At 40.8% G+C, this 23,938-nt stretch overlaps 1 protein-coding gene across 4 annotated transcripts in view; it reads right to left on the reverse strand.

The window, feature by feature from the left end:
• sgcd (sarcoglycan, delta (dystrophin-associated glycoprotein)) overlaps positions 1-23,938 on the reverse strand; it is a 413,854-nt gene that overhangs the window by 12,641 nt on the left and 377,275 nt on the right. For all 4 annotated transcript variants that reach the window (XM_025910688.1, XM_013276741.3, XM_005472310.4 and 1 more), the window contains 2 exons: positions 22,455-22,527; positions 1,329-1,452 (listed from right to left, as the gene is read on the reverse strand). In XM_025910688.1, coding sequence (XP_025766473.1) covers positions 1,329-1,452; positions 22,455-22,527 — 197 coding nt within the window. The remainder of the gene's footprint in view (positions 1-1,328; positions 1,453-22,454; positions 22,528-23,938) is intronic.

The raw sequence follows: 23,938 nt of genomic DNA on the forward strand, positions 1-23,938 counted from the left end.
GTCAACGGCAATGTGAGGCTAATGCAGTCAGCCCCACCCACGTACATGTTAATAAGAAGGGGCAGCCAATCAGCAGAAAGCTGGCGTAAAGGGAGACTGGCATTAAATGAAAGGAGGTTTTGATCTGAGGAGAGCACATGCATGAATACATTTATTGTATTATCTGGAATTGTAAATAATGCAACTCTACCAGCATCTAAGAATGTAACATGGAGCTGAAAATGAATATAATTGATTTTTTCTACTAATTTATAGATTTACACTTTTTTTGCTTAAAATGAGGCCGTCCTTAAAACGAGACGCCGTGTTTCAGATAAACCTGAAGGCTCAGTATAAGAAAAGAATATTTATTATTCACTGGGATTTTTTTAGCTAATTCAAGCGGTGTTGGAATACATTCATTCATACATACAGTCACAGTCACTTCTGCTGGCACCATTTTAATGATGTTGGTATGGGAAGCTTCAAAATAGCCTGTTGGTCCTGCTTTGGTGGAGTTTGTTAAAGTCCATTAGAAATGAATGAACAAAACTCATTAAAAACGGTCATTTTCATAACTAAGAGAGTGATGAGCAGACCCAGAGAAATCTTAACAGTGATTAATCAATTTTTCTTTTAATCGCTGAAAGCTACTAAAGAAAAATAAATAGAAATGAATAAAAAGATGAAAACGCTTCTTCTCACAGCAAAGTTGACTTCAGTAAATCTTTCAGCCTCAGGAACAAAACTATTCTTAAGTTTGGTGGTACAGATACTTGTGTTTATCTGCCAGATGGCAGCGTGGCAAACAGGCTGTGGATGGAGTGGGTGTTGTCTTTAAATATCTTTCGGAATTTGTGTACTAATAAAAATAGCAGCCTAGTTTCATTCCTGGGAATCTTGAAAATGGAGGTCAATGCAAATAGATGCAGTTGGTGGTTGAAAAGTTTTTTTCCCATCTTTGAGAAGAAAAAACACAAAAATTCCACTTTTAGTGGTTTGCTGGTTTTTAAAAAACGCTGAGATCCTTTCTCATTCAAAGGCACTTTTCAGAAAAATCTATTATATTGTACATTACATTGCACTTACACATGTAAGCAAGCAACCAAAAATTGCTAATTCTGCAGAAAAAAGACAATCAAGCTAGAAGTGGATCCATAAATTGCAACAGATAGTTTAGGTAAAAATGTTTAATTGTGGTTTAACAGAGTCTGAACTCATGACTCTTTGGATTTCTTGACTCGTCAGACTTATTTTTACCTCTCATGCGTAAATGCAGAAAATAACATCCCAGTTGGATTAAACCCAACATAACCTCACAAACTCCTGCTTTGGTGGACACACAGTACCTCTCCGTCTTTGGACTCCAGTCGCAGCTCGCTCCTGCAGATGGCCTGGATGTCTCCGGCCTCAGCCAGGATCTGGATTCCCTTAGGGGCCTCCATCAGCAGAGAGCGGGTAGGAGACTCCAGCCTGAAACATACAGAGGCAGCAGCTTACAAACTGCAGGTACAACATTCACGTGAGGGGCTGAAGTGAACTCTAGCACCGATTCATGTATGATGGGTGGTAAATAGTTTACATGATACATATGACACAGGAGCCTTGAAGGTTTACATGGAAACCAAGCACCAAGTTAACAGATGTGTCAGAAAAGAAAGTGTAAATTCAGCAGTTGAATAAGTTATATTAGTAAATACACCCACAGCCAGTGTTCATCACTATCAGACTAAAAGTGGAAACATTTTAAAAACTTGATTTATGTCAAACTAACATATTTATGTAAGTGAACGTGCTCATTAGAGTACTGCAGTACAGAGAGTCATTTAAAGTATTTATTTTTCCAGTAAATATTTGTTTCTATGAATAAACAGTTGTATAGAATTATGTGAAGGCCATTTTGAGTACGTGGACCATCTGTTCAGCTAACAGAAAAACCAAATGAATGTATTATCCACTTCTATTTGTGAATGACAGTGTAAATTGCTTGAATGCACTAAGAGGTTCCAGACCTTTGAATCGCTGCTAACATGTCTGATTCCCTCAATGATCTTAAATTATACCAACATTTGTTTTATACCTAATTCACCAAGACATCAAGAATTTGTAGGCAGAATAAGCCACAGGTTTGAAGATGTCCAGAAAAGTTATAAGTTGGGAAAAAAGTTGAAAGCGGATGTAGAGAACTGTGCAGTGTCTATATCTTTTGCTTCCAAGTGTTGGGTGAGCAACAGTGGTCAAGCCAAATATTGACTTTCAAGCTTGTTTGAATTGTACAAACTTTGTTTTTGCCTTTTATCCTCTATTTCCATCCACACGGTTCAATAAGTCACTGCACCTATTTCCTGTTTTTCTAGCACAATATTTAAAACATGAGGGCTACAGACTTTTGCGCACAGTGCTGTATTACCCATTTTTATCTGTCTTTGTGGTTCCTCCACAGTGACCTGAACTTCAGCCTAACGAAAAAACAAAAACAGTCATCTGAAGAATTGAAGACAAAACGTGAGAACAGCCACTTTGAAACCAGTGCTGTGAGTACAAAGTAAGTGGATCTGACACTCGAACACTATGGACCGTCTGCGTGCTGCGGCTGCTCAAAATTTCTGCATGAGGATTAAAAAAAAAAAAAAAAAAAAAATCAGCCCACTCGGCTTCACATCTTGACAAAACCACTCAGAGCCACAAGCCGATCTCTACAGGAAGCTGCAGAGATGTCAGAACGCCTCATGAGAGTCAAACCTAAACACTTCCTGTCTTCCTGTCACCACGCTGGTTGTGGATAAAACATGTGATGTTTTTTTTTCCACATGGAAGGTTTTAGCCGATACTACAACGAGAGAATGCGAGGTTTTGTTCTGAATGAAGGGTAGCTAAGCAATACTTGGATTCTTTGCAGTCAGCGACTGTCTGAAGTCTACAAACGATGGACATCACCAAATGTTGTGTTTCCTCGCTTGATGTTTTCCGTCAGGCTTTGACTGCAGTCACCCGCAGTTGTTCCCTGTTTGTGGGTCTTAATGAAAAACCTGCTCTGCTGGATGACGGGTGTAGCAATCGAAGAATATCCCATTTCTTTGCATTGAGAAACTCTCGGATTGGATCTTTTGACTCTAAAGAATCCAAAACCATTGGACCTTTAGCAGTTTGTTTTGGGTCATTATTTGCTGTCTGATCAGGTACACATCACACCTGTTTCTATCAGCAGTTCCACTGGCAGCCACACATACCCATGTCACAAACCAAATCCACCATAACTAACAGGTGATGCAGTATACTGAGAATGTGAGTGTTTCTCTGCTACTTCATATTTTTCTCATCATCATTCTGGTTCACCTTGGTTTCATCTGTCCAAACATTTTTTCCAGAACAGGTTGTTTTACATGTTTTTTTTGGAAAATGTCATCTGTCCTTAAAACCAGTGGTTTTGTACTGTGTTGTAAATCTTCTGTGTTGATGAGGGTGTCTCATTTATCCATAACAATGACATGCCCACCTCTTTGAGTGTTCTTAACTGGGTTAAATGTTGTGAATGCATTTTTCTTGGAAACAACGTTGTTATTGAGTTTGGCTCCCGTCTTTGGTCTTTCAGGCCTTTTGGTGTTGCTGGAGAGTTTATTATAAGAAGCTGCAACAACCAACGTATCAACCAAGGGTTGAATATGTAACATTGCACAGATTGCTTGGTGGGAGGCAACCTGTCTCCAAACAACTGTGGTCCAATTCAGACTGGTAACGGTTTGAAAATAAGTGATGTTTCATCTATAAATGTACACGGACTGCCAACACAACCCAGTTATCCTGAGTCAGTCAACTGCAACACAGCTCTTGGGAACAGGGGCTCGTTTCAACTGGTAACATCTAGTTGTGTTGTGGTTATATTCCTGTGTAAATGCAAGAGTGACAGCTGTTTGGCTCCGCCTTTTTACTGCTTTATTGCCATATGAAGACAGAAACTGACAGAGTGGTCACAGATCCAAAGGAAACATTTTAGTGCTGCAGGCTCCAACCACTGATTCCCACGTGTGGCCGTAGCATTAGCCTCTGTGCACTCAGTGTGTTAATCTGAAGCATGTTTTCACTCTGCTGAGTATTTCCTCTGCTGAGACTCTGTTTCCAAATCTTTTTCCATGCATTTAAAACCCAGATAAACATGATGTGTTGACTGGTTTATTTATTACAGCAGGGATTCTCGTTTATAAAGTAGAAAGGTAAGACAGAAACTACTCGGCATTGCTGAAGAGGTTTTTGGCGGTGCTGGTGAAGTAAGAAACAAACCCATAAATCAAAGCTTCTATATGACTTGCAAAGTGTGATTAATCACTGGCTCTGTGCATATTTTTAGTCTACTGTAAATTATCCTCTAAAGTTTCTTTTAACTGTATTTTAAAGCTAAGATTATAACGAACTCCTCCACTCTTCTTGAACTGGAAGTCTGTTTATCTGCTTGAACACTCCCCTTTAAGTTTAAAATGGTAAATGGCCTGTATTTGTATAGCGCTTTCCTCGTCCTTAAAGACCCCAAAGCGCCTGACCACCACCAGTAGGCAGCGGGTGAAGTGTCTTGCCCAAGGACACAACGATCGAGACTGTCGGAGCCGGGGCTCGAACCAGCAACCTTCCGATTACAAGGCGAACTCCCAACTCTTGAGCCACGATCGCCCTGTAGCCACGATCGCACAAATGATTACAGGAATACTTATGTGAAAGGTGTAGAAATATCATTTGCAGTGAGGAACTATTACCCAGCTCTGCAGTTCAGCTAAATACTACTAAACATTCACCTGAGCAAAAAACTGCAAAGTAAATTAGAAGTATGCACACCTGTATTTTCACATTTTTCCTTCCTGTCACACATGATTAGAAAAGCTAGAAATAAGAAAGTTTAAAAAAAATACACTATAAATTTCTGAAATTCCATATAACAGAACTCTGAAACTGTTTATGTGCAATATATAAGAAATCTATATGGGAAAAATCACGACAGGGAGTAAAGTCATGCAAGTTGCATCAGTGAGAGTAACAGAGATTACAGAAGAAGCACAAGATTATTATGGTACATGAACCCATGTGTGCTAACGTAATCTCTAGCAGGGTGCTGGTGTCATCCCTCGAGTTTGCTCCTGGCATTAATGAATAAATTCACCTGGGTGGTGACCTGCGTTCCCCCGAGAACGAAGAACACTGAGGCGCTGTACTACAGTTGCACCAGTTGGAAATGTTGAAAGAGGCAAGAAAGAAAACCAGCAGCAAAGTTAATTTTAGTTTCAGAGTTCAGCGTCGGGTTATCCGGGAGGAAGAAACTCCAGGATTTTCTTTATTTCATGACAAAGGTAGCTTAAAGCTCTTCAAATGACAGGACGTCAGTTCAGAGGAGTTCAATATGGAGAGAAAGAATGAGGTTACTGTAACTGAGTCAAAACTTTGACTTTTTTTATCTTGAGTGTGTGATTGTGTTATTATTCTAAAGTCCTTCTAGAGCAGGTTATTCGTTCCTGCATTGAAAAAAATAGAAAATCCTACTTGTGCTGATGCCACATATACTCGTTTAAAAAGAAAAAAATAAAACCTTGTTTTCAGTTACACTTTGATAGTTTGTTGTAGTCTACTTGGTAACCTGACTGACTCTTATGTAGTGCTTTCTTCGCAACCTGAGCACCAGAGCACTTTATACAACATACCTCATTCACTCCCATTCATACAAACACTTTTTTCTATGCTTAAGTGCTTTCTGTCTAACATCCACACAGACTCACACTCCAATGGATGCATTGGAGAGCAACTTGGGGCAACTTGCCCGAGAATACCTGGGCCAAACGGGGCTCAAACCACCAGATCACCTGCTCTACCCTATGAGCTACAGTAACTCCTTGGATACAGTCAGCCAAGGAAAAGCAAAAACGGACACTAACACTGGACAGTTGTTAACTGGTATTTTTTTGTGGGGGGGCAAAAACAGGAAGATCACGATTTTCTTATGTGTCTCAATTCCTTCTGTGGGATTCGGATGGTGAATTTATTGCAAACAACATGAAAGCATAGATCCATCCTGCCTTGTGGTTTCAGGTCAGGGTGGTGGAGTAATGATGTGGGGAGATATTTTTTGGATCCCACCAGCTGAGCCTCTTCAAACACCACAGCGTACCTGAGTATTGTTGGTGACCACGTCTATGCCTTTATAACTCTGTATCACAAAGCTTGGCTATCTAAAACTGGTCACGGTACTCATCTGGCCTCCAGAGTCACCAGAACTCAATCACATCTCTGGGATGCGGTGGAATGGCAGAGCTACATCGCTGATGTGCAGCCGACAAATCTGCAGCACGTGTTGCTAGTGATGCTAGCGTGTGAATACTGACCAAAATCTCTGAGGAATATTTCTAGAATCTGGTTGCATTGCATAAAGACTTAAAGAAATAAGAAGGGGGTCCAACCTGGAACTAGCAAGGTGTACGTAATGAAGCTGTGAGAATATTTCTATTTAGGATTCTTTGATGGTAATTATTTCCTATTATAATGTCCCTGATGTTACCCTTGGTCCATCCATCCATTTGCTTCTGCTTATCCTTAAGCCTATCCCAGCTGTGTTGGGGCGAGAGGCGGGGTACACCCTGGACAGGTCGCCAGTCTGTCGCAGGGCTAACACGTTGACAGAGACAACCATTCGTGCTCACATTCACTCCCGCATTCACACCTGTGGGCAATTTAGAGTTTCCAATGAACCTATCCCCACTACTTCATGTCTTTGGACTGTTGGAGAAACCCGGAGTCTCTGGGGAGAACCCACACAAACACGGAGAGAACATGCAAACCCCACACAGAAAGACCCCGGCCTGATGGTGGAACTGAACTCAGGACCTTCTTGCTGTGAGGGAACAGTGCTAGCCTTTGGCAATAAAGTAATTTGATTAAACTAAGAAGCCATGCTGACATGTTGTTTTTCATTTAAAATCCCAGCAGTTACTGTATTTGTAACACCAGTGAACTTGAAATAAAGAGAGCTCTGTTCCAAAAGCAAATGAGCGAATTACCAAATTGAAACTTCAGCATCCTTTGCTTTATCCCTTGATCTCTGCCACAAGGGTTAATCCCCAGTGCATATTAATTACTGCACATTGAACAGAGGCTGGTGATTAATTAAATACATAGTCGTTAATAACTTGTCATTGTGGCTGATTGACTTGACCGGGTGCTTAGTCTTTATGATAAGCGCGCTTCTAAAGACGTGCTCTGTAAAGATGGCGAGGATCAGGCCTTCAGTTAACTTCCTTTCTTTGCTACTGAACATTTCTGACAAATCACTCGTTACTGTATATCAGCCCTGTGCTCATCTCTATAGCTTTTGCCTGCCGCGATCAGTTTGTATTCTCAGCGAGTTGTGTCACTGGAGGGCAAATAAAAACAGATTAGAGACAACACAATTTAAAACTGTCGTATCTGGACATTAAGAGCATGGACTAGACTTTAATCTTACACTTTGCAAAACAAGGGAGTAAAAATTGATCCCATAGAGGTGGTTCGGAGAATACTGAAATGCCTCTTCAAGCCAAAGAAAAAAGCCCTGAATGCCGATGACTGAGAACATCCAGCTCCCCATTACTCTTCTGACTTTTCTCATCGCCTCTCAAATTCAGGGTTTGAGTGCAAGTTTGATGACGCAGTATCACGATGAGTGTTTTCAAACAAAGTAACCAGTTTTTTTGGAACCTGACCAACTGTATTTTAGCTCCTTGTCAACTCTGGTAGCACTCAGAACATAAAAGTCAAGTCGGTTGGCAGATGTGGCTAAAAAAACTGGGACGCTGTTGCAACTCATCATTCAGAAGAGAGTCCCACCCTAAAGCATAGTGTGCTTGATCATCTGTTTGACTCTAATGGGGAACATAAATTACAGCATAGCCATTGTATTGCATTCAGTAGGATTTCAAACTAGTGATTGAGGATATAAACTCACCAGCCACATGTATAATAAGGTTATGTATCAAGAGAGCTCACTCCTGTTTTCTCATGGACTTCTAAGCAAAGTGATGCGAGTATTACATCATCATGGACTGAGAGCGTTCTGACCTAGAAGTCGGAGAAGCCCCTGCTCCAAAAATCGACACCTTCAGGCTTGATTGATATTAGAAGGCATTTAGCTTTCCTGTTGACAGCTTCAGTGTTTTATTCAATTCAGTTCAATCATATTTATATAGCAACAGCAGAGGCTGTTGCTCGTCCTTGTCCTGTATAAATAAAAAAAACATTAATACACCGCATGACGAAGAAGTCTGTTCAGCGTTCAGTGACCCTCAGACGTATTCTGTGCCTGTGGAAGGGAGGTTAAAAAAAGAAATCCTCCTCTATTACTCCTTCTAAAGGCCTTCCTCCTCTCTCATCTCCGCTCATTCTCCCAGGTTGCTCCTCGGGGAGTCAGACAATGAAATATTTCTCTCTCTCTGGCTTGTATCCGTATTCATTTCCTCTTCACCACCCCTGCGAATTGAAACTTTGTCTCATGCTCTTTCCCATCTCCTTGCCTCTCGTTCTAATATAAAGTGTTTTTCATATTTTAAAAAAATCCAGACTTGAAACAGAAGCTGTGTGTACAGAACAGATTTCAAAGTGAAGAATGCTTCTTTAACGTAATCCTTCCATCAGGCTGTGGGATATTTATGTACTTCCACTTTATAATAATATATTCCTCTGCCTGTTATTCGTCTTTTGACTCTTACCTTTATTTCCTTGCTGTCACCTATTACTTTCGCGGCTGCCACCGCCTCATTTCCCCACAGCGATCAATACAGTTTCATCTCGTTCTCTTTCATGTCTTCCATTCCACTTTTGGACATCCTCATTTCCTCTCTCTCCTTTCTTGGCCCTGCTTCATATCTACAACTACAATCAAAGGTTAATAACTCTTCACACTTCCTCCTCATATTGCCTGCCTTCAGATAACGACTGGTATGTTTTTTTTAATGACATCGACGGTAAACTTGCACAGACCGAAGCCTGTAGGCGGCGTCTGCATGCTCCCCGTTAGCTGCGCCTGACTCCTTTGTCCTTGGCCACGGCGCCTTCGCCTGATTAGCTGCCACTGTTTGCAGCGGTCAGAGCTGTTTGGTGTTATAAATATAGTGTAAGCTATGTTGAGTTGGAACGGGCTGCCTTTGTGCTACATAGAAAATCATAGGTTAAATGGCAATCTGGGGCAGTAAGAGTGCTGCTGATTGCTTCGCGGGGCTTTATGATTGGCCACTCGAACACTCTGCTGGAGAGCAGGCCATCCTCTCAATTACCAAGATCAGTGTGAGCAGAAGGTGTGGAGGACAGCGAGGAAGAAGAAAGGAGTGGGTGTGATATTAGAGAGGACAGACAGAGAGGGGGGAGGAGGGAAAATAAGGGCATGGATGTGCTGTCTTAATTCTTTTCTCTTGGTTGTGATAATGCTCAGATGTGCTAAATGTGCCTGCAGAGGGAGGCCACCTTGAGTCGTGATCTCTTTTGTCATGGCGCTATCTACTGAATAAATATTTCTTTTTGTTGTTGCAGTTTTGTTCTTTTTCAAACTGCTTAGGCTCGGATTAATGAAACAAAAAGAAAGGGCGACATGGGAGGATGAATGAGGGATGAAAAGAGGGAGATCAGAACCTGGTGTGAGAGGGAGAGGTGAATGAAGCTCGAGGTAATTGAAGCAAGAAGATGAGGATGAGGAGGAGGGTGAGGATGGAGAGAGAAGACGGCAAATGAAAGCAAGGCGAGAGAAGGGAGAGGAGATTGGAGATGGAGAGGAGGGCAGATGGGATATAAGAAGAAGAGAAAGAGCTGAAGGCAGCGTTCATTGAATCTGTGATTTCTTCACAGATCACAGTGGTCAGCTTGGTTTGCAGTGCCGTGGCTTCTGCTCTAATAATTTCAGTTTCTGCAGCACTGTTGCCTCGTGCTGAAGTGCTCCAGAGGACAATAAAAACACGAGACAGAGCGGACATCCAGAAGAAAGTTATTTAATACAAAAGGAACCGGTGATTTTAAAGCACCTTTAAGGTCAAATCAGTTCATAGTGAACTTTCACACTGAGCCTCAAGCAAGTGTTTAAATCTGTCCACAGCATAAAAAGCAGTCTAAAAATAAATCTGTGGGACAGCTTTGGAGTTTGTCCCCTCTCTTCTATTGGCCTGCACTGCTGTCACATGACTGTCAAGGCTTTGTCTCTTTGCAGCAGCTCAAATTCAGGGCGTTCACAGAGGAGAGGAAAGTTTTTGCCGTGTGTGGTTATTTATTCTATTTTCTATAGTTTTTTATTTTAATTTTTCCATATGAACTCTTCATGCTCTTCTTCTTTACCTTAAAACAGGAAAAATCGGCGCACATCATCACCACCGTGAGGGTGGCGTCTTTCTCTGCACTGATTTTTCGTGCCGATATGTATTACTTCTAGATTATTGATCATCTTTTTTTCGTCTATAAGACGTGGTTCTGATTGGATATTATTCCCATTGGTTGTGGTCATGTGACCTATCAGGTGATTTAAGATGGTGCCGCCCTGTGTTTCATTATTTGATGAAGAACAGGTGTGCTTCACTTCTTAATGGGATAAAGAAATTGCAGATCTACGGTGTGATAACTGTGAAACCTGTACTAACCTATAATGATAAATGGCTGCACTAGGGCTGTGCGATATGACCAAAATCTCATATTGATTTTTTTTTTTTTTTATTGATTAGCATACAGAATACAAAATAAAGATTACCAAAAAGCAAAAAAATCATGAGACAAGGCTAATCAAAGGGTATTGGCTGAAGCATTTGCTTATTATGCCAACCCTTTTAACAAAAAATCTTTTGCATGCAGCTCCTGTACACAGGGCTCGAAGCAAAGAATAAAAGAAAGCAAAGCAAAAACAAACAAACAAAAATTTTTTTTTTCCACCTTAGATAATTACATCAAAGCAAAACAATCAAGAGTTTCAGAATTATTATTTTTGCTCTTTTCATTCTTGATTAATATATTTTTCTAATACTCTATTTTTAAACATGTTTTTAAACAAGGAAAATGAACTACACCTTTTTAAATCATTGTCATAACTATTCCACAGGTTAACTCCTCTAACAGAAACACATCTTTGCTTTATGTTTGTCCTTATCTTGTTTGTTTTAAAGACATCTGTTCCCCTTAAGTCATATTGACTCGCTCTGACTTTAAACAGCTTCTGAATACTGCAGCAAAGCAAGTTATTTTGTGCTTTATACATTATCTGTGCCATTTTATATTCGACTAAATCATAAAATTTTAGGGTATTTAGATTAATAAACAAAATGTTAGTTGGTTCTATATAGTTTGATTGATTTATAATTCTTATAGCTCTTTTTTGTAACTTGAAAATAGGAAGAGTATTTGTTTTATATGCATTACCCCATATCTCCAGACAATAAGTCATATATGGAAGCAACAGAGAACAATAAAGTGTGTATAATGATTTTTTGTTCAGGACATGCTTTGTTTTGTAGAGAATAGCAATGGTTTTTGACATTTTTGTTGTCACATGATTTATATGAGACTTCCAGCTCAGCTTATCATCAATTATCACTCCAAGAAATTTATTTTCGAACACTCTTTCAATTTCAATTCCATTAACCCTGATTTTAGATACATTTTTCATTTGTCTAGTGCCAAAAATAATCAGTTTTGTTTTCTTTATATTTAATGATAACTTATTTACATCAAACCAGTTTTTTAATATATTTAACTCCTTTTCCGCTGTAGTCAGAAGCTGTTCTAGGTCTTTACCTGAGCAATACAGAGTGGTATCATCAGCAAACAATACACATTTTAACAGTTTGGAAACACTACATATGTCATTTATATATAATATGAATAATTTAGGGCCCAGCACAGAGCCCTGAGGAACACCACAAGTTACCTTCAACTGATTAGATTTTACATTATTGATTTCAACATATTGATATCTGTCATCCAGGTAACTTTTCATCCACTTATATGCTATCCCTCTTATGCCATATCTCTCTAGTTTATTCATTAATATAGAATGATCAATTGTATCAAACGCCTTTTTTAAGTCTATAAAAACACCAACGGTATATTCCTTATTATCTATTGCATTAGATATCCCTTCTACAAGTTCCATCACTGCCATCGAAGTGGACCTTTTCACTTACTCATATCCCGATATTAAGACATCTATCGTCCGATAACGATATAAATCACAAAAATGTAACATTTTCTGTAAATTCTGTGAATGTCGGGCAGCTCGACTTGCGTGAAGTGTTTCCAGCTGGGCGTCGCGTACCTGGAGTCGAGTGTTTTAACTGATGCATGAAACGATACATTTTTAGACATAGGTTGTAACGGCCGCCGTTTTCTTTGTGAGTATTTATTACACAGCGTGCTGCGGGGAAAAGCCTGTTCTAACGTTTGAGTCTAAGGTTTATTTTTTAGCACCTGACGGCTCTTTTTTGTTACTCATCCGTAAATACTCTGCATCTTTCACGTGATTCAGTTTATTTTGAAAAGTCTCAACAGGATCTTGAGCTTTATTGTGAAAGGTTTATGTGGAAAATAAACAAGCGGACACGAGGTGGTTTTACCGTCGTTGTTGCTAACGACAACGCATAAAAACAGGTGCTTGTCCGTCTGTAGTGTGGTTATATTAAATATAAGAGAAAGAGAGAACTTTAGGAAATTCATATAGCCACTACAGTGACCATCAAAATAATGAAAAAATATTGCCGTAAAGAGTTTATTTTGCGACACCACGAAACAAACGATAGCGTAAAATGAAACGATAGACGTTTTTCTATCGTCATCCGATATATATCGTTATATCGAACAGCCCTAGGCTCCACCTGGTTCTGCTGGAGATCTCTTCCTGTTGAAAAGGAGTTCTTCCTCCCTACATTCATCATTCTACCATCATCTCACGGGGATCATCTAACTCTTGGATTTCCCTCTACATTTCAGAGCCTTTATCTTACAATACAAAGCACTGACTGACTGTGACTGTTATTAAGAAGTGGTTTAAATAGAAGCCAATTGAAGTCAGTTCTATTCAGACTCACTTTCATTTTCGGTTTGTTTTGTTAGGCCTGGTTAAAATGATGCATTGGTTAAGAACGAACCTGTTAGTAGGGATGCACTGAGCTGATATTTGGATTGGTTTGGATATCGTGACAATGGGCCGATCTATTCAGTTCAGTTCTGTGTTGCTGTGGCTTTACTGTGTCACAGATTAGCAGCAGCGCACTGCCAGCAGCTTTTCCTTTACAACATGTTTTTCACCGAATCACAAACTGTGGTCAGGAGAGTCGACATGACGGCTAACACGCTCCCGTCTGCGTCTCGCCCTCTTGCTTTCGCTGCTGTGATGTTCTGTCTGATGCTTGTTGGAAAGGTTTTACTGCACTTACGGCAGCATAACATGTCGTCAGCTCGATATTATTTAACTTGACCGGTCTCTCCAGCTTCACGCTACACCTAACACGTGTGGTTACAAGAGGAGGTCCAGTCGCAGGGAAAGCAGGCACAGAGAAAGTAGCCTCATTTTCAATGGCAGCAGGTGGGACCTTCTGGCTCTTCCAGAACATACACAGTATGGAAGATGGATGTAATTCCTCAGATAAAATATTAAAACCAGTAAAGAAATTAAGTATTTATTATGATTTTTAAAAAACTGTTTAGTATTCAGTATTATTTTGGTTTTACTCGCCTATCAAGCGCTTTGGGGTCCTTCGGGACTAGTAAGGCGCTATACAAATACAGGCCATTTACCATTTATCAAAGCCTTTGCATCATCATTAGTGCGTCTAATGGTGTTAACAATGTTAAAAAAATAATAAAAATGTAATCAATACAGGCAGAAGAAGAGGTCCTGGAGTTACTGGAGGGAACGCTGGGTTCCTGACTGTCTCTGAAAAGCGCCTTGAGGCGACTGTTGTTGTGATTTCACCATATATAAATAAAATTGAATTGAATTATGCTGTAATATTTGAAACTTTGCCTCCTGCTGTGTGTTTCTGTCCATCACCATGGTCTCAGTCTCAGGCCCATTAGGTTACCGTGCACGGTGAAGCGCTACAAGATGCACGAAGAACCGAGGGACAGACCAGGCTAATGCAAGTCTACCAAAGTTTCCTCGAGGATCTTCACGTGTTATTTCATTCAAAGGGGGAAAAAGTTCTTCTCACTCATGCTCCCAGTTTGTTTCTGTTCTGCTTTTTGTTCTCTTCCCCTCCCGCATTCGCTTTCCTTTATATTGCTTCATACATATATTCCCTTTATCTGTGCTCTCAGTTGGTCGGGATACAAATGCAAAGGCATTCTTCAGATGCAAAGACACATCCTGTTGACAAGGTATTACCACGCAGATGGATGTAACGGTTATGGCTTTGATGAAGAAGCGGCGGCTCTGGCTGGGATGTGTGTCTGGCTGCCCGAAAATGTGTTAGGGGTTAATATGATATCCTGAAATAGGATTTGATTCCTCGATTGCTACCTGCCAAGGAGCTGGGAGAGATTAGGGTAAGATTAGATTTTAGCCATGCACCAACGAGCTCGCTCGCCTTTTTCTGACATAATTGGATAGTTTGGGCCATATTTCATTCTCAATTGGCTAGTTGTCACCAAAGATGCATCAACAAAGGGGAAGAGGGAAGAAAAACTACGCCTTACTATAGACTCTGTCGTGTTGTGTGGACAGTGACCTGACGACAGGATTTCCAGTGTCACCTAGGAAACGATCTATTGCATCAGTGATGTAAAAGTATCACTTTGTTATTATTTGAACTAATGATTCTGAAAGGAAGCAGCAGTGATTGATGCTTTCAGTTCATCTCAATGCAAACGGCACTGAAATGCTCTTATTAGTTATGTGTCCTTCTCTATTCGACCCCTAAATCCCATCAAAGTCGTCTCCATAGCTTCCCTTCTATCACATAAAGCTCTTTTTATTTCATTTTGTTCTCTTCAAAATCCCCTTTTGTCTCGTTTTTCTCTTACACGCTCTTTTTTCCTCACTCTATTTGTCTCGGACTTTCGGACAAAAGTGTCCTCTTTCATTTCTTCCATACTGTGTTTTTTCGTAATATTTCCCCCCCCTCCCAGTTTCATATACTTTCAAACTCTTTCACTGTCACTCGCGTCTCTTTTGTTCTCACCCCCTCTTATTCTTTAATCTTCACGCTCCATACTTTTGTCACCTCTTTTCTCCCCTTTTTTTCCTCCAGATTTTCTCATTTTCACTTCACAGTCTTTCTACCGCTGTCCCTCTCATTCAATTCAGATCAAAGAATACCATTGTGCTATATAGATAGAAAGATCATGCATAGAACATTTACTGCAACAATATGAACATTTCCCTTCTAAAGAGCACTGCAGTCTGCTTACTGCTGGAAAGTCTGCTGCAGCTGGAGTGCTGCTGTTTTAAGGCCAAACCTTTGAAACTGCTGGGGTCATGGTAGGTTAATCCAGTGGTTGCAAATGGTGTACTGGACCGCCTCGAGGCATGTTGATGCGCCTTGAGGCAAGTCCAAGTATTTTCCTAAAAAGAATAAGTGAATGGAAACCCTGCAGTCATGTGATAAAGAAAGTTTTCACAAGACTCTGCATTTAAGAGGTAAATAACAGCTACATGCTGTTAATCAAATGTAGCTGAACAGCTGATCATCAGGAAGTGTGGCTGTTTGCAGGTGTGAAGCATTCAGGTGTGCATTACCAAATTCATAATCTTTAAGTTACCATAATGTTACCATAAATTCAACCCAAAGTCAGACCACAACCAGGTGAAAGTGTCTTCTCTCTTGAAAGAACATGGAAACATAAGTTAGGTTTGCATAGCTGCATCTCAATAAACCACAAGACTTCTAAAAGAGAGTTCTTTGGGTAGACCTGACTAAAGTGGAGATGTTTGGCCATACTGCACAGCGCCATGTTTGAAGAAAACCAAACACAGCATATCAGTATAAACACCTCATACCATGTTCGATCACTGTGTATCAAGTGCGACGATGCACCATGCAATGAATGAGTCGCCCACAAACTCCTCTGTATAGAAAAGTTAAACTAAAGCTTGTTTGAAAGAGGTCACGCAGCAGCACAATGATCCCAAGAACAGCAGGAAATCTGCAGCAGAACTTCTGATGAAGAAAGAAGAGAATCAAGGTGTTACAAGTCCAGACCTCAACCTGATTGAAAGGAACTAAATGAACACTATAAATAAGAGTGGCCCAAAATCCCTCAGCAATGATTCACATTTCACGTTGTGGGTTTAGGGCAGGGGTCGGCAACCCGCGGCTCCGAAGCCGCATGCGGCTCTTTAGTCCTTATACTGCGGCTCCGCGTGGTTTGGGAAAATAAATTAGAAGTATTTCGCTGAAGTGTATTTTATTTATGTTAGTTCTTTTAAACTTGTAGTTCTAAATTGGAAGATTATTGTGATATTGAAATATAAATATAAAATTATATTCTATTATTTTTTCCTCGCTCAATATAAGCGTCACACTCGCGGAAGCCGGTATTCCCGCCGAAACGCCGTGCATTTATCGAGACTTTCAACCCCAGGTAGGCCAATTACGGATCTTCGGATCCACATTATGTCAGCAGCTGTTCTCCACCGTGAACTATGTTAAAGACAAACACCGCTCACGCCTCACAGACGACAGATGACAGCTTACAGTCCTGCGTAAACTGACTTCGCACAGCACCGATTAGCAGACGCTGTGCGCAGAGGTTCAGGAGCAGAAGTCCCATTGTAAACATATCACGGCAGACCCAACGATGTTTGCATGAACGCGCTTTTCAGCATCTCTTTATTGAGCACTTTTCACACACGGTTGCTGTACGCATACAGCCGGCTGTAGCTTCGCAGCTCACAGCCCGACACAGACCACCAACAACACAGCACAGATAGCGCAGACGTAAAGGCAGCGAGGCGTGATTGCGGGTGTCGCTCAGGTGCGTCCGCCTCCCCTGCAGCGGCGCTGCAGACCACGCCCCCGCCGCACGCATTAACCAGGTAAAATACATATTCAGGCAGAATTTTGCAAATATCTATTTTCAATTTTTCAGCAGCATAGAGCTTTTTTACCAGTTATTTTTTAAAAGTCAGGTCAAGGCTCCAAAAGTCCAAAGGAGATATAAGGGTGGCGGCTCACAACAGTTTTTGTTTGCTGGATCATTTTAGTTCAGCTGGGTGTCTTTGCTTTTGTTATATTTCTTTAAGAGTTCAAAATGTGTTGATTACATAAATAAAATGTAATTTTCTCTGTAGCACTTCATGGATTTCATAAGCAGCACACCTTAGTTGTTCACACAAAGGTAAAAAACAATATATACAGTGTTATCTTCATTTTAGATGTCAAAAAGTATTTGCGGCTCCCAGTGTTTTCTTTTGCGTGGAAACCGGGTCCAAGTGGCTCTTTGGGTGTAAAAGGTTGCAGACCCCTGGTTTAGGGTAATGTAAAGATCCAAATATATTCTTATCATCTCAAAAACAAAAGGACTTTAACACTAAAATGTATGTAAGAGTGTTTCTTCGAAGGATACATTTGATAGTTTCTAAAACTGTTTGTTTGGCATGTAGTTAAAGATGCAACCCACTGCTAAATGGTTTCTACGTGAACAGGTGGATGTTCAGAGGTTAATAACCGAAGAAAGCAGATCACATTCTTGTCTGTTGACTGCATTATCTAAGCTACATCTTTTATTGCTTCAGCTGGACTGAGGTTTTAAGTCTAAGTGCATCATCTCCCCTCCAGAAGAAGCTGGCTAAGGCTTAGATGGTGACAAGCAAGCTGAGGAGGTAATTGGAAACCAAACAGTTTTTTTTGAGAGAAATCTCTTCTACTTCAAAAAAGCACTGAACCAAACACTGGTGCTTTCTGTCGGATAAGGTGGAAGAAGACAAAGTATATGCTAAAACAGGACTGTCAGAAATGACTCCTCGTTGGAACTGTATAGAGACAAGTATTTTAACACACCACGTATTGTTTTTTTGGGCTTTAGCCTAAACCTCCTCATTTCCAAGTTGACCATGACTTTTTTGACTTTTCAAACAAGGTCCAAAAAGGAAATGTTGGATGAGTTTGGTGTGGAAGAACTTGATTGACCTACATAGAGCCCTGATCTCAACCCCATCAGACACCGTTGGGATGAACTAGAACAGAGATTGTGAGTGTCCCACATTGGTGTCTGACCTCAGAAATGCTCTTCTGGATGAATGGGCAAACATTTCCACAGACACTTTAAAATCTTGTAGAAAGCCTTCCCAGGAGAGTGGAAGCTGTTGTAGCTGCACAAGGCTCAATTTAGAATGGGATGTCATAAATGCTCCTGTAGGTGTAATGTGTACATAGGCTCACCCAATGCTGCTGTCTATATAGTACATGTGGTAAAGCAAAGTAAACAGCTACTTATGGCCTAACTGTCCTGCTGCCTGGGTTAATCTATGGGATGCCATTAGGTTATTTTGTTTAGGTTGTTTTGCATGGCCAGAACAGTTAAACATGTTACATACAGAGTAAAGAAATGGTCCACTTACACCCAAAATTCAGTGTATCGAAGTAAGAATCAAAGCTTAGGTAGCAGCATTACAAAAAAAAAGTTCTCGTCCTTTGTGTCCTTTGCTGCAGTGCAAAAACAACACCCTACTTCAAGTATTGAGGAAAAATGTCAGTAAAAGCTCACAACCAAGGACACCTTGACAGAGGACCTGTGCTGCTAAAACACATCGAGTAGATGGAGCCCAATAAAATGAGGAAGTGCTGCCAAGTCGCGTTTTCACTTTTGGGATTGATATTGAAAGCTACACGATGAACAATACCAATGAAAGCAGTGAGCTTTATTTGTAGAAAAGAATTAAGTAATTTACCAGGTTGCAGCAACGAGAAACACCACACTGAACACATTTTGCAACAAAACGTACAGCACCAGGGTTTGTTTGAAACAGCTGTTCTGTATCAGTCACAGTAAAAACAGCACGGCAACATCCTCATGAGCATGACAAACTGGTGGTTGACTGCATTGAGTGTACAAGACTATCAACCTATGGATGACTAGTTTTGATGGCAAGCCAATTGCACAGGTTGCCCGGTGGGAGGTAGCATGCCTCCAAACAATCCTGGTCCAACTTGGACTGAGTGCAATCACTCTCAGACAGATTAGTGAAGGTTTGCAAAAATTTGCCAGACAGATTGCCAACTGGCTGGATTCAGTTCATGTGAATTTCTGTTTAATGCAAATTTCTGTGTATGCAGACAGCAACAGATTTGTAACAGATGGCAACAGATGAGTGATTTATAACAGTTAATTGGCAGATTACAGATTGCTTTCAACTGCCAACTTGACCAATTACAAACTGATAGTGGAGCGACTCCATCCTATTGTTGTTTTGACTGTTGCAATACACCAAAGTTGTTTTGACCTGATTCTCATATTCATAGCAGCTGTTTCAAAGACAATGAGAGTGAAGTTCATTGCACATGGTTGCCATTGTCTCCAACCACTGTTTTCTGGAGTACGACTGTAGATACAGGGCATTAGGGGACTGACTTTTTGCATTTTCAAAAAAGATGCTTTCTATATATCTATAGGTCTGTACTGAGTGTGTCTAGCAGGGCTGGAAGTTAAACTTGTTTACATTATGAGCTACCTTGCATAAAAAAGTGCTCTGATGGATCTATAATTAATAATGTAAGCATATGGATGTGCTGAGAAAACTGCAACGTTTTTATGGTGGCACTCAGCACTCTGAGCAACTGAGTTTCTATATCTGTTTGGTTTAAGACAAACACAGCTTGGTCTGGAAGGTTAAAATTACATTTTCCTTTGGGGCTAAACTACTTTGTAAAGGTCAGCATACTTTCTGACACCCTCAGTCTCTGGACAGCATCACACTGTTTCCTTAATCAGGCCTTAATCAGGGTCATAACTTTACAGATATTTCCAATACACCTTTATATCTATCGGATTTAAAAATTTAAATTAGTTTTGACTGTAATGTCTTCTTCTTCATGCACATTAAAAATAAATGAAGCAGGGCAAGAAACTTCTACTCAGCTTGTGCATTACTAATGGGATGGAAACGCCACAAGGCATTCTAGGCCTGTTGCTGTTTACATTATACCTAGTGAGTAATGACCTTTTTTGTTTTTTAAATGTAGTTTTATATAAACTTTGCCTGGTGAAGCACCTCCATGATAAGCTGTGGCATCACCCAGGAGGATACACACAGAGAAACAGACACCTAAATAGCCTCTGGTTTACAGAATTACAAACGATCTTCTTGGGCGGACACGACTGAAAAGTGAAAAAGTCTCTGTATTTTAGTAAAGGCAAATAAGACTCACTTCTCCATCAAAACATACCCATCAAACACACCCACCCACACACTCGCAGCGTTTCCCAGTTGTTCTGGTTGATTAGCGTTCTGCTACTGTAGGGTATACGTGGGCAGATCTGTGATGGGAAGTGGAGCAAATTTAATGGTTGCAATAGGAGAGTGAGAAAGACATCAATCAGTTTGTACACACCCCGTCAGTCCTGAGGAGAGGTCTAATCAGGTAAAACAGGTGAAAAAACGCTATTAATAAACAAGAGCTCAACAGAAAATGGCTACCCTCGCTGACCAGTATTAATCTTTCTTCCCCCGTTTTCTTTCCCACGCCTTGACCTTGTGGACGTTATCTCTTCTTGTTCCAACTTTTCTTTTTCCTTTTTCCCTTCGCAGACATCCCTACGTCCCGTTATCCACAGTCACACCAGGCATCCGTCTCGCTCACTTTCTGCTCTGATTGACTGTCATCACATCTGACAGCACAGACGGGAGAAAGATGATAAACAAGACGTTTACACCACGGAGACATCCACGCCTCACACACATGCAAACACACACCATGTACACCGTGGAGAGGAACGACGAAGTCCGGAGCCACACACTCAGTCTGAGCTGAATTTGACTGATAGCTGATAACCTAAAGCTGTTCTACCTCAAAATCTTTCATCATCATCATCATCTGGCTTTAAGTGGTTTATTCTGAACATGTTCACTGTGGTAAAACAAACATTGCTTTGTAGTTTGGAAGTGTGGTGTGTGGTGGGGGCGAAATTTTACAAGGGAGCGATCAGCGAGGCAGAATTAATCAGGATTTTCTTTGGGGAAAAATGTCAGGGAACTGGTATTGTCATGTGAACTCGCATGAAGGATGTCAAAATCACAGCTTCATTTAAATGCGGGTAAAAAGGTGAAGGAAACAAAAACCCGAAAACAATAACGGAGCCGAACAGGAACAAACCGACAACTGGAGGTTCACACACCGTGACAGAGGACCCAACATGAACACAGGAGGAGATTAGGGCAGAGTGGACACACCTGGAGTACACAGCTGAACAGACAGAGGAAGTGAAACTGAACAGGAAACTATCAAAATTTTACAGGAAGCGACTAGCTCAGAGACTAAGACACAAACTTGGCAGAACAGACAGGGAAAGCAGAAAACGATGGCGACAGAACACAGGGACACGACTGGGACATGACTTCATATAGGTGATATGAATCAGAGACGAGATTAGGGCAGACTGGAAACGAATGGAAACTAACATGAACAAGAACGAAGACATATACGTAACAAAACTCAAAGGGTTTCAAGACCTTGAAAATATCTCATTCCAGATAACCAAACCAAAAATCCAGAACAGGCTTCAAATATTGCGTCAGAGACCCAGGACCATGACAGGCATCGGTAAACCTCCAAGAATGAATGGGAGAATGTCAGGGAACTAGTATACCGCCAAGATTTAACCCCTTTTTATTAAAAAATGGAAAATCCTTTCAGAAAAAACATATTAGCTGTTTCAGTTTTTATTGCTGTACCACTTAAGTACTGCAGTAAAACAACTCAGTGCCTTAATCCTGCATTCTCTTTAATGGCCTGCAGGGGGCGACTTTTCTGGTGGCAAAAGAAGATTGTATAGAAGTCTGTGTGAAAAAGGCTCTCAGCTCCTTTTATCTGTTATGTGAATAAAAACCTCGTTCTTTGCGATGTGTTCGTGGTCTTGGTTACTACTCTGAAGTCTTACTGAATACAACAGGATGATAATTTTTGCAAATTATGGCATCAAAGGAGTGCATCCTCTAAGCTCCTGCCAAAGCAGTGCAGTGAGAGTTTGTGAGGTGAGAGTCACCTCTCACTTCATGCCCCGATTTCAAAAAGATTCATTTTTGTTCCCCCCCACACACACACCTTGGAGAGCAAAAAGGAAACTGTAGGAATCAAATGCTTTTCCATTAATTAATTCCCATAAATTAATTCGTACCATCTGTGCGGTGTACCAATGTGAGTGATTGATCTGGTTTTCTGTCAGCACTTTATTACGTTGCATTACACTACACTGCTGCAGTATTTGTGAACTTTGATGTGAACTCAGGGTACATCTGTTCATGTATTGCATGAGACCGAGTGCTTGCTGTGTGCCGTGGAAAGACTCACCGCAGCTCTTTGAACGGCTCAGCTCTGACATGCGGCGTCTCCACTGATTTGCTGAACACGGCTCCTTCGGCCCCTGAAATCACAAAACACAGAATCAAACCACAAACCCCTCCTGTCCGATCAATGGACATAATCTCCAACACTCTGCTGATCTATACGGCTCCAGTCAGCGGGCACAGCGGCCCTCAGCTCGGCTCGCATCACTGATATAGTAGACACACACACGGATACACACATATGAGATGAAAAAAAAGAAGAAGCAACAACCGGGGCAAATAATAACGTAAAAATAAACTTTGCTTGCTGTTTAGATGTCTTCAGTTTTTCCTCATCACCTCCTCTAAGTTGTGAAACGACTCTCAGTAAGAGAAAGAAGCAACTGCTCTTGTTCCATGAAGGAACCCAGTGTGTGTGTTTCAGACATCAACATTATTGAAAAAAGAGAAGCCACAAGAGACTGTTACCCAGAAATGAAGTCCCCTCCAAAGTCGAAACTTTATTAATAACCCACAATTTCACTGTTCTCAGAACTCATATATACTTCCCTCTATCCTTAGACTCACTGTTTGGAAAAGCAAAAATAATCTTATTGGTGTAAAGTTCAGTAGTTCTGCAGAGAGCTGTGGTTCCCAAATGACATGCCAAAAAACCCCAACAACTTCAACTTACAACTGCACAAAAAGTTGTAAATGATTTACACACACACACATTTCCCCTAACAAACCACCAGTGCAGACAAACTAAGGACCAGCTTAAGAGAAAAGCTGCTGGTCTTGTGGTTTCACCCAACAGCACTCAGTCCCAGTTTACCATCTACTGGAAGGTGTTGGCTAATGCTAACATGTTGCTTAGCACACCTGGACAGCAACCATCTCTTCTTTCAAACATCCCAAGTCTTAAACTCAAACATGTCTGCCCCGGGCTCTGATTCTACTGGACGTCACTTCCTGTTTAAAGGGAGTTCTTCCCCCCCACCATTGCAGAGCGCTGCTCATAATGGATTGCTGGTTCATTGGGGTTCTTTTTCTTTGATGTACAATATAAACATCTTACTACACTCGGATCTTAATCGGACATGACAAGAGTGATTGTTGGACTGAGGGAAAGTTTTTGCTCACATAATGTGCTTAACAGACTTTGTTTTGGTATAAAATGCTTTGAACATGTTCAGAATTGTGGTGATAAAGTGAACTGCAAAGAAGTGTGATTGCCAAGCTCCTCCTGGGTAACAAGAACATAGGAAGTATTTTCTAAATCTGCCATCTGAGCCTGAGAAACACTGGTCTCAACATCTGTTATGTAACACTGACCAGGCTTTTGTAAGATGGGAATGATGCCAGCTCTCATTCTTGACTCCAGGCTGTTTCTGAAGAAATGTGAAAAACATAAATGTGATTTTTGTTTTCTGATTTTCTTTGGATGGACAAAAAGAACACGATATGTGGATTCACACTCACACTCAGCTAAGCCATATTTCAGTTGTT

Source organism: Oreochromis niloticus, linkage group LG10 (assembly GCF_001858045.2).
Source record: "Oreochromis niloticus isolate F11D_XX linkage group LG10, O_niloticus_UMD_NMBU, whole genome shotgun sequence".
Lineage (NCBI taxonomy): Eukaryota > Metazoa > Chordata > Actinopteri > Cichliformes > Cichlidae > Oreochromis > Oreochromis niloticus.